This window comes from Nematolebias whitei, chromosome 2, assembly GCF_014905685.2.
Source record: "Nematolebias whitei isolate Nwh7 chromosome 2, NemWhi1, whole genome shotgun sequence".
Taxonomy (NCBI): domain Eukaryota; kingdom Metazoa; phylum Chordata; class Actinopteri; order Cyprinodontiformes; family Rivulidae; genus Nematolebias; species Nematolebias whitei.
The window spans coordinates 35,751,342-35,763,472 of NC_056499.1; the positions used below are offsets into that span (position 1 = coordinate 35,751,342).

Below are 12,131 nucleotides of genomic sequence, written 5' to 3' on the forward strand. Positions count from 1 at the left end.
TAATCCAGGTAAAAAAAATCCAACAAAATTAATTTAGGTCATCTGAACGGTTTCTTTTTGTGTGTGTGTGTGTTTTGTTTTGTCCTTCATCCAAAGGACTTCATCAGTTCAAGGAGCCACAACAAACTCAGTCACACAAGCAACCTGATGAACACACAAGCACCCCTGATGAAGTCCTTTGGATGAAGGATGAAACATCTAAAAACAAAACAAACAAAAAAACTGTCTAGATGACCTGACTGAACTTTGCTGGATTTTGTACCTGGATTATTGAGCATGAACTTTGATGTTTTGAACCACTTTGGCTACAGCTGCCTCAGAGGAGTCGACGGGGGAGAGGGCAGGCCCCAGAAACCATCTTATCACCGTCAAACTGGTTGGTCCACTATGTGTGTGCTGCTTGTGGGACTGAGTTTGTTGTGGCTCCTCGGACTGATGAAGTCCTTTGGATGAAGGACAAAACGTCTCAACAAAAAAAGGAATCCGTCCAGATAGCCGGACTGAACTTTGTTGGAGTTATACAGCAAGTGCACCAAACAAATACGACCAGTAAAACAATCCATCAAACCAACCACACAAACATCACTCTGTCAGTTACACAGTTCAAAGTGACATATTTCATAAATGTGTACATGACAGATTTTCTTTAAGACAAATTATTATTTTTATTTTTTTAGTCTGACATATCCAGATAGTTTAGTTCATAAATGAGTTCCTCTAATTGACGTCAACTTTCACCCAATTTCTGTTCTCCGTCTCGCTACAACACGGTCGCCTCTAGCTTGAGATCTGGTATTTATTCTGGTTTTATACTGGTTTTATACTTCTGTATAAAAGAATTTAATGGTGTCCATTACCCTAAAAACAAGACTTGGATCACTGAACATTTGGTCATTTTCAAAGTCCAAGACCTTTTACTTACTGATAATACAACAGTGACTATGAAAAGGTTATCTGACTAAAGTCTTTTTGACATTTTAAACATGATTTTCATATTACTTGTGTTTACCCAACATTTCTCAGTCAGGTCATCTGGACAGTTTCTTTTTTTGTGCTGAAACGTTTCGAAGGATTTTATACCTGGATTATTAAGCATGGACTTTGTTACTTGTGTTTACCTTGACAGCGAGATCCAGCGTGAAGAGGATGAGGCAGATTATCTCAATACTCTCGGTGAAGCCACAGGGAGGCTCCCAGGCTACAGATCTGTGGCGGGGGTCTGAAGAGATGGACAGGGAGGACGGACGCTCCACAAATGCTAGCAATAACACAACTGCAATGATGACCCCCAAGCACCTGGAGCAGAGAGAGACGGAGGAGTGAATGGATAAATCTCTCCAGTCTTTTGTTTCTTAATGAAACCGTCTCCTTGGAGCTAAACATGAACACGCTTGATGAAAAAGCTACAACACAAAGCCTTTTCCCCCAAACATTTGAGGAATGATAACATATTCTGTCTACGAGGCCGGTCTTTCTGTCTGTCCCATTTATTTTGAGCAATAAGTGAAGTTTTGTATCAACAAGTTGGAACCCAGAGAGGAAATGGATGAAAACCCCAAATCAACCAAGAAAGTCTTTAAAAAAATCTGGAGGTGAATAAGAGGAGGTCATTAGAAGTTTCAAGCCTAAAAGAACTAGCTCCAGCAAATAAACTGTGTTTGAAAATCATTTTTTTAAGAAATTAAAAATATATATTATACCGTAATAATAATAATCCATCCAGTGCGGGACTTGAGAGATGCTGATTAGCTGCTGTATGTCAGGGGTTTGGCTAACAAGTCACGTCAATATTTTTGTGCTAAAATCCTACTTTATACCATCCAACTGTGTTTTTTAAAGATTCACCAAAAGTAATGGGATGACAGACAGACAGACATTATTAATCCCAGGATTAAATTTGAGGCATCCAGTAGCATGTTCAAACTACAGTATACAGGAAAAAAACATGAAATAATCAAAAAAGAAGCACAATACATTAATTTGGAAAAAGACAATATGCACATGCACAAGGTAGGAGTACTACATTCATGATTAACCTATATACTGCATGTATATATACATACACATAGATGCATATATATATATGGATATGTACATGTAAGTGTACATACATACATATGTGTTCAGCATGCAGCAGATTTACACGGCTCTCTTTTTCTTGTACGGGGAGGAGTAGAACAGTCTGATGTCTTGATGGATGAAGGTTTTCCTGAATCTGTTCGTGGTGTAGATAACTGCACCAACTGCCACGTATAATGTATGTGAATGTTTTTGTTCAGTGCCCTGAGACAACTTCTGTTGTGACTTGGCACTTTATATAATTAATAATAATATTATATATATTTATATTATATAGGGGAGTGGTGGCGCAGAGGTTAGAGAAGGTGGGCCTGTGATCGGAAAATCGCCGGTTCAAGCCCCGGTACCGACAACATCAAAAAAATGTGGGTGGGGTAGGTGAAGCACCCACACCTGCCCCCACCCTCATTCGCCCCACTCTGGGCCCATGAGCAAGACACTTAACCACCATCTGCTCCTCTCTTGAAAATGAGTTCTCGTGGCTCAATGTGACTACCTGGATAAATAAAGGGTCAATGAAAAGGAAAAAAAAAAAAAAACAACTATATATACATATATACATATCTATATATATATCTATATATATATATATATATATATATATATACATATTTTATATATATATATATATATATACATATTATAAATATAAATTGTATCTTTGTAAGTTTGAATTTAAAATAGATACTTTGCTAAAGTTTTCTGTTATCTATGGGCTCATCCCTTGAGTTTAGGGGTCAGTTCAATGATTTGTCAGTGTTGTCTGAACAAATGTGAGATAACTACAAACAGACAATGTTTATATTGTGAGTTTAGGAAAATGTGTACGTTAGGAAACTAATACTGAACTAACATCATTGTGGACATAATCGCTGTCTGAAGGTTGGACAAACCTGCAGCGTGTTTATGTGAAGCGTAATCTGCTTAGAATATACTTTAATTCATTACAATCACTAAATACATCTCTTTCTAAAAAAAATTAATTTAGCCTTTATTTATCCAGGTAGTCTCATTGAGCCACGAGAACTCATTTCAAGAGAGACCTGTTTAGGGAGCAGATGGTGGGGGTTAAGGGCCTTGCTCAGGGGCCCAGAATGGGCTGAATGAGGGTGGAGAGGGGTGTGGGTGTTTCACCTTTTCCACCCACATTTTTTTTAATGTTGACGGTACCGGGAGTTGAACCTGCGACTTTCCGATCACAGGCCCATCTTCTAACCTCTGCGCCACCACTCCCCAAATACAGCTCTTAACTTCTTCTGTTGCCTTCCACAACACCTGCAAATATTTACAGCTTTAGTAAAAGTTAATAAATAAATAAATGGTCGTCAGATTCATTAATTTTTCCACAAATTGGAAAAAAAAACAGAAAAGTTCTGTGAAACATTCTCAAAACAAATCTGTCCTATGGTCTAATTAAAAGCAGTTTCATTCTTTTTTTTTTTTAATATTTATTTTGTAACAAGTAAAGCATTTTGTTCAAACACACTTAAACCTCACCTTGGTAAATACTAAAATTCATAAAAATGTAAAGTATCCCATAAATCCCAAATCTTAAGCAGCTGATACGTACCACTGACATATCCTGGAGTAGTACCATCGATACAGGTGGAGAGACCGGGCGTCCACCCGGTGGTTGATGGACCGGTACTGTGGACAGGCAGGCTTTGTCAATACAATGTTGAATATTAAAAACTATACCAAAATGAGTGGAAAAACCACAAATACAAAAATGTACATGGCAGCAATAAGAGAATGTAACTAGTGAAGTGTATTGTATGGCAAAGTAAAAAAATAACAATCAAACGTGGTCTGTCAGCACTTAGAGTATGTGTTAGGGATAACTCTCAGACACTACCATACCAACATTTCTATAATCGATCTGTGAATAAGACAGTGTTACAGCCATTTTTGTTTGCTGATGTTGATTAGCTGTGGCAGCCATCTTGTAATGGACTGACACTAAAACATAGTTTGTTGACGTACAGTATATCCAGTAATTACTTTCTGTGAGTTTCATTAAAATCCATCCATTGGATCATGAGAACTTTTGCTAACAGACACACACCAGCAAAAAAATAAAAAACACTATTTTTGCTTTGATTTTATTTTTGGCAGTGGGCAATAAAGTTCACTGAGGTAAAATCCTCTTCAAACATTTACGCTGCGCTCGTTACTATAAGACAGCTGTGCATGTATTTATCGAACATTTCCGATTAATGAAAGAACAGTAAGCTAATATTCTCTGCACTCACGTGGACGGCATCCTCAATGAATACAACGGCTTGTTGAATGTAGAGACCAGCGTCATCTGTGAGACAAGAGAGACAGGCTGGTTCACGACAGGATGAATTATTGCACATATTTCCCATGATGCTCAGAGCAACACCTTGCTGACAAATGTACCGGTGGAACTCACGGACTGTACGGGAGTTTGGCAAACTGGTTGACAGAGTAAACTTTTTGCTGTTTTTTAAATCAAGCCAAGAAAAACTACAATTCCCCATACCAATGTACCTGTAGAAGAATAGAAAAGGTTTGAAGCAACAGTTAAGTTTTTACCAGCATTCTATGTGGTGATGCAAAATAAAGTGTTTCCTGTAGGTAAGTCACAAGACAGCAAAAATACCTGTCTGTCTGCCTTGACATACAGAGCTGCAGTCTGTTTGTTGTTTGGGTTATCTGAGGGATTTATTCTGACATGCTTGATTAGTCAGTCTTTTTATAATGGAGCTTGTACGTGGTGATAAATAGCAAGAAAAATGATTCCCAACCGTGGAGAAATTGAAAGAATACCAGGGATGCACATTATCATCGCTCAGTCCTTAGTATGAGCAAAAACAACTAAAAGCTTTAAAATGAACTCCTGTCACCAGCCCTGACATGCAGACAAGGATACATTTGTCCAGGTTGAGTCTAATTTTATGATCTGGAGCTAAGATTTTCCAAGCATGATTAAGCAGGGTGAAGTCTACACATTAAAATAAAAGCATGAAATATGGAGAAAATCTGTTTTAAATTTAGATAAATCTCATTGTTTCCAAGTCTCTAACCGTTGGAAGCTAAAATAAAAGAAAGAAAAATATGTTGGAAGAGGTCAGAAGATCATATTTCTGTGTGTAGGAATACAATTTAGAGCACATGGGTGGCCCGTGATTTGACCCATGGGCCAAATCTGGCTCTTATTGACATTTTATCTGGCCTCCCAAGATGATATTTTAAATGTAAAATATTTGTATTTGTATTACTTCTTATTTTGCTTTTAAAAAAATGAGCACACTTCATTTGGTGCAGATTTCTCATGACATTTGACTAACTTTGAAGCCAGAAAAAAGGTTGGATTTTTCAGTAATCATCGATTTTGACGTGGAAAGAGAAAAAGAGAACGTCGAATGGGACAAATTAAATTCCTGTTGGTGAACATGCAACTATAAAAAGATAGCGGGTAATGGACTTGAGTTAATATAGCAACTGAAATAGGCCTGTGGCTTGAAACAAGTTTTTAATTTTGGCCCCTTTTGTAACTGTGTCAAAGTCGGTTTCTTTATTTGTTATTCACACCACATGTGGTGTACGCAGGGTCCGAGTTAAATCAAACAAAAGTATTAAAATGTAAAAGAAAAACAGTAATAAGATCTAAGAAAAACGTTCATAAAAATACACTAAGCACTAAGTACAAAATCTACGCTGAACAGTAGCACGAACATGAGTCTGTGTGAGCAGATGAGTACGAATGAACACAGCAACATGAAACAGATCAGCAGCAACATGAATCAGATCAGCAGCAACATGAAACAGATTAGCAGCAACATGAATCAGATCAGCAGCAACATGAATCTGATCAGCAGCAACATGAAACAGATTAGCAGCAACATGAAACAGATCAGCAGCAACATGAAACAGATCAGCAGCAACATGAAACAGATCAGCAGCAACATGAATCAGATCAGCAGCAACATGAAACAGATTAGCAGCAACATGAAACAGATTAGCAGCAACATGAAACAGATCAGCAGCAACATGAAACAGATCAGCAGCAACATGAAACAGATCAGCAGCAACATGAAGTGATTTTTCCACAGTGATTATTCTGGGTGAGAGCAGTGTGCACCACAGAGGAGATGGTATCCTCTGTTGATTGATTCTCGTGGTATGCATACTGATGAGGGTCCTCGTTGATGTTGATGGTTGTTTTGATGTGGGTCATGACCAGTATTTTGAAGCATTTAGCAACTACCGAGGTGAGGGCTACTGGCTGATAGTCATTCAGACCAGTCACTGTAGAGCTCTTTGGAACTGGGATGATGATGGCAGTCTTCAGGCAGGTGGGAACTTTTGCCAGGATGAGGGAGGAGATAAAGATGTCGACCAGCACCTCGCAGAGATGATCGGCAAATTCTTTCAGCACCTTCCTGGGGATGTTGTCTGGGCCAGTTGTTTTGTGAGGATTAATCTGCCTGATAGTACTCCTTTACTTCTGCTGAGGTCATGCTGAGAAACTCTTCTTCTGGTGGTGAGGTTAGTCTCATGCTGGGTGGTCTGTTCGGGTCTTCAAAGCATGCGTATAATTTGTCGAGGGCATCAAGCAGTGATGGGTCTCTAGGGCAATGTGCACCGCAGCCTTTATAATCTGTTATACACTTCATGCCCCTCCACATGCTCTGTGGGTCTTGTGAGGTGAACTGACCCTGGATCCTCTTTGCATATGTGGCTTTGGTCCTCTCAATACCAATGCACTGTGCACGGTGCACTGTGTGTACCGCTGGATTAGTATTCTCTGTTGTAATCAATCACAAATCCTCTAAAATTGTTCCTCTCGTCAAGGAGAATCAAAACAAAAGAAAACAGGACTTTTGGTGCACAAGGTCAATAACAAATAAAACTGAAAGTGCATAAAAACAAGAGCCCCAACCAATCTATCAGTAGGGCCGATATTTTAGGCTGATATAGGCATTTGGGGACATGTATCAGTGATAATTGGCCCATTATGCACCAAAATAAACACATCATTTTTACCACTAAAATGCTGGGATCCAGCCGTGTCCTTACTTGCAAATGGTGTAATTGTACAATGTATCCAGCAGAGGGCGCATTCAGACTACTTTCAAGTCATTGTCGTGCAGCACACTTGAGAAGCAGCGAGCAATACTGTGTACCGTATTTTGCTGAACAGAGCATGGTAAGTTTATTGGAACTGATCTGTAAAATAGAATAAAAAAAATCAACAAAAATAAATTCTCTTCAATCTTCCAACCCACTTGTCATTAGCTTTGTGCCTCTCAATCAACAAGCTAATGTTTAGATAGCCTAGCATAGGCATGCTTTGTAAAACTTTAGCCAGAACAATAAATCTAACGTAGAGTAAAATATATCGGTGTTAGTAATGTTATCTTTGTCGTCCTCAATGAAATTATTGTTTGTCTGAAATGTTTACTTCTCTACAAAGAAAAAAAAACCTCAGCTGTTGTCAATACTAATTAGACTCTTCACCATAGCAACCGACTGCTTAAACAATCAACAGGGCATTTCTTTGTTTAATTTATATTTATGTAACACATTTGATAACTTTATGGTGAATAGTGGAGGACAGAAAATGTGAACACACATTAGGAAGACTGATTTTATGACCAGTGCACCACTTGTAAACCTACTGTGGGACTACGTAGAGCGCATCTGATTTGCTTAGCTTCATGGTTGCTAACACAGCTGTGCTAAATAAACAAGCACCGCATGGCCCCTAAGCACAGACATTTCCTAGGATGGACACAAATCAATCTTGGGGGTGGACAAAGCTCAAAATTTTTCCGTCATTATATCGGTTATCACGACATTAGCCTTCCCCTCCCAATATCAGTATCGACAATATCCAACCTTTCCATATCGGTTGGGGCTCTAATAAAAACAACAACTTTGTTTGTCGGAACAAGAACCAGCAGTGTAAAGCAGAGTGGCACAAACAGAACAAAGAAATTAAGTTGTGATTTTTAATGCAAATCTTCCCATTTAAAAGTTACACAATGATTCACAAACACACGCGGTGCTTTGGCTCAGTGCGTCGCAGCAGGATGTGCCGTGGTGGCGGAGGCGCCTCTGGGCAACACTGCTGTTGAAACACACACTGCACCTGAGAGCGATTATGAGCTGCACGTCTCACACTCCTCCCTCACCCCCACCCGCTCAACCACACATGTCCATGCCTATTCAGAGCAAAGGTGTGATCAAGACTGTTGCTCCCAGTGCTGCTGATCTGTCAAGACACTTGTATTTTAACACTGCTGTAAAGTAGACACTAAAGCTGTTAAACATTTACTGCAGACTCCCAGTAGTGGCTCTGCAATGCAAACAAGAGAACTGTTTCTTGAAGGGGTTTCTACTTTACAGTATATTAAAGTGAACAAATAAAATGATGCATGTGTATTTCATTTGCACTTCCACAATATTTTGCATGTTTTAAACGCAAATACACCAACGTGAATATGTTACAACGTATTCATAGTTACTGTGCATACTGTAAGTCACAACTGTGTCATGTTACAAATTCAGTGTGATTCCAAGTTAAAGTGAGTCATTTCTCACAAACCTGTGTCTCCAACTGGTCACAAGCAGCCTCAGCCCAGTGAGATACGAGCATCACTGGAGACGTGGTTTAGATCTCAGCTGGGGTGTTCATGTGTGGAGTTGTGCAGATTAGGGTCTGTTCTGGGTTTACTCTATCAGACATGCAACATACATGTAAAGTGGTGACTAATTGGCCTTTGGACTGCTGGCTGCTTTGGTATACCTCTCATCCTTGGATTATATATCCTCCTGTAACATTCCCGATTAACAAATGTACTTATTTTTTCTTGTTTTTGTCAAAGTCGCTCATTTACATTGTTACATGCCCAGAGTGATTCATATACCAATCATACAACACAGTGGAAAACAACATAAAAAACAACTAACTAAAAATAAATGTCAAAAAACAACAACTAAAAAAGTAAAACATTTCAGTCTAAATGTTGTCACATGACACGTTACTGATGCTTTACTTCTGTTAGCTTTAAAGAGTGTCATGAAGGGAAATGCCACTCTTACAGAAATGTTGCAACGCAAACCATCAAGAACCTGCAGGAATTCAGTGTATTAATAAACTACACTGACGAACAACACGTCACCTCGGGATATCTCTTGTCATTCATGATTTCATAGTTAAATGGCAACTGGACTGTACTTATATATCACCTTTCTATCTTATCAAGACACTCAAAGTTCTTTACAACACAATCTGTGCCCTCATTTACCCATTAATATATCACTCTACTGGATCTCTACAAAGACTAATCAGAGCTTAAGATCACATTCATACATCGATGGGACACACAGCAGAGGCAATGAAGGGTTCAGTGTCTTGCCCAGGGACATTTCAGCAGGTGACTGCTAGTGGATTCAAACCCCCAACTCTTGCATTGCAGGATGACTGCTCTAACCATTCAGCCACAGCTGCCCTAGTTGACCTCATTGTGGGTGCTGACACATCAAATAGGAGGACTTGACTAAAAATACCAAATCATTACAAAACAGAATAAATAAAAACAATAATCATGAGTCAATAAATTATTGTTGGAGCTGTTTAAGCTGAGTCTGGGTGGACGGATCGGACGGCATCTGCAGCCAGTTTCTTAGGATCCACTGTGGGATGGATCTTTACAAGAGATCCTTCCTGCCTACAGCCATCAGCATCTACAACATCTCTTAATGAAATGACGATAACGAGTTACAACAACAAATAATTTCCCTCTGGGATTATTAAAGTATTTTTGAATTTGAATTAAGTCGCTGCAGATTGCATCTCACAATGTTGGGTTTGGTATTAGATCACACAAATTAATATAATTCAATTCAGTTTATTTATATAGCGCAAAGTCACAACAGAAGTCATCTCAGGGCACTGAACAGAAACATTCATATATAAAAATAATAATTTAACATTATTAATCTGAGGAGCAGACTGCTTTGAGTTTAACTCCATCACACACTCTCATCTTGAACGAGCATGAAGGCGACAGTGGAAAGGAAAAACTCCCTGAGGTAGAAACTTTTAGCAGAACCAGGCTCAAGACAAGCCATCTGCTTCAACCGGATGGGTTTGAGAGGAACAGATACACAATGGCAGGTCAAGAATCACATGTTAATAGAAATAGTATCAAATGAAAACTTTTCAATTTTAACAAATCATTTAAGGAAATGAGGTCAATTTGTCCTCCAGTAGTCGAAGCTTAAGACAGCTTAACAAGCCAACCCTAATTATAGGATTTATCAAAAAGGAAAGTCTTAAGCCCAGTCTGAAAACTGGACAAATTGAATTGAATTAGCTTTAAAGAGTGTCATGAAGGGAAATGCCACTCTAACAGAAATGTTGCAACGCAAACCATCAAGAACCTGCAGGAATTCCGTGTATTAATAAACTACACTGACGAACAACACGCCACCTCAGGGTATTTCTTGTCATTCATGATTTCATTCATCATTCATGGATATAGACCCATGATCTTTCCCTCACATTGAGGTTAAATCTGTGAGGCGCTTCAGTGTGCATCGTTCAAATGGACTAATGGAAACTCAAATTATCTGTGAAAATAATGTGGTAATTGTGTTCATTTATTGGATTCTTGACTGTGTAAGTACTGTGTAAGTACCATGTATTGTTGTCATTGTATGTTTCCATACAATGGCAAAAATGGTTCTGCATTTAACCCATACACTCAGGTGGAGCAGTGGGCGGCTATGTAAGCACCCAGGATGCAATTAGGGATTAGGTGTCTTGCTCAGAGACACTGTACATAAAAGTACAAGGAAAGCAGCTAAGTTGGCTGACTGACAACTAATATATGACATATTACTTTTTAACATTCCAAACGTACAAACACTTTGTGAACCTGTGGTGTGTGTGTGTGGCTGCAACATGAAGTATAAAAGCCCTCGGATGTGTTCAAATGATTTGGTTGTTGAGAGCAAACACCAAAACCTGGAAGAAATGTACTCTTTGGTACATTAAATAATAGTTTGGTTGAACTACTTACAAACTCCAGATTATTTTCTTCTGTTTTCCTTTCACCGTTTAAAAACATGAATATCTGGCAACTCTACATTGTTATTATGCATGTTGTTTGTCTCGTTTGTCTCTCTGTGTCCCTGTGATGGACTGGGAACCGGTCCATGTGTACCCTGCCTCTCACCCAATGCCTGCTGGGAATAAAGCAGGTAAAGAAGCTGGACAAATGGACAAAGACACAAACATGATGAAAGTTTGCCTGTAGTACATGTCAGTTAGGATTAAGAAGCTTCTGGTTAAAAATACAATGAAAACACTTCATCCTCAGCACACGTAACACTACATGGAGCTCTGTTTTCTACTGAGAACACACCAAAGGAATTGGTAATTACATAAGAAAAGTAGTGGATTCAAATTCTTCTCAAGGTTATTCAAGGTGTTTTCTCAAAGCTAATCTCAGCGAGTTTAACGATTTTATAACACGAGAGAAAGCTCACAAGCAGGAAAAGATAGCAGCTGTGAGGTAAGTGACTGAAACGTCAAATGTTTGGACCGAAAACATTTGAAATGATTTTTATTGTTTTGCTTCTTTTTTTTTTATCTTTCTGAGATTAAATTAATCTTCCAGCTCAGTTTCCAAAAGAACGGTCCGTTCTCATAAACCCTTAATATGGTAATATAATTAGTTAATCTTCAACTCACACTAACAGCAATATTATTTACTGTAGTTTCCAGACTATAAGTTGCACTTATTTTCATAGTTTGGCCAGTTCTGCGACTTATAGTCCGAAGCAACTTATTTACGTTTTTTTCCACTATTCACAACGCAATTTTTGACCGATGCTTTAAATGTTCATTCATACTGACATGAACCAAAAAGTAAACATTACCATTTGCAGCCACGAGAGGGCCCTCTAGGCTTTTGACAACTATATGTTGTTCCTCTACCGCTAACACCCCCCCCCCCCCCCCCCACAAACATTCACTTAGAAACAACTGAGAAAAACTTAACACAAGAAAA

General features: G+C 38.7%; 1 protein-coding gene across 1 annotated transcript in view; it reads right to left on the bottom strand.

Annotated features, from left to right (window-relative positions):
• Positions 1 to 12,131, bottom strand: part of tpcn2 (two pore segment channel 2) — a 41,731-nt gene that overhangs the window by 27,181 nt on the left and 2,419 nt on the right. Inside the window, exons 2-4 of the mRNA XM_037697661.1 lie at positions 4,332 to 4,387; positions 3,650 to 3,726; positions 1,119 to 1,296 (exon numbers count right to left, since the gene is read on the bottom strand). Of these exons, the coding sequence (XP_037553589.1) occupies positions 1,119 to 1,296; positions 3,650 to 3,726; positions 4,332 to 4,387 (311 nt within the window). The remainder of the gene's footprint in view (positions 1 to 1,118; positions 1,297 to 3,649; positions 3,727 to 4,331; positions 4,388 to 12,131) is intronic.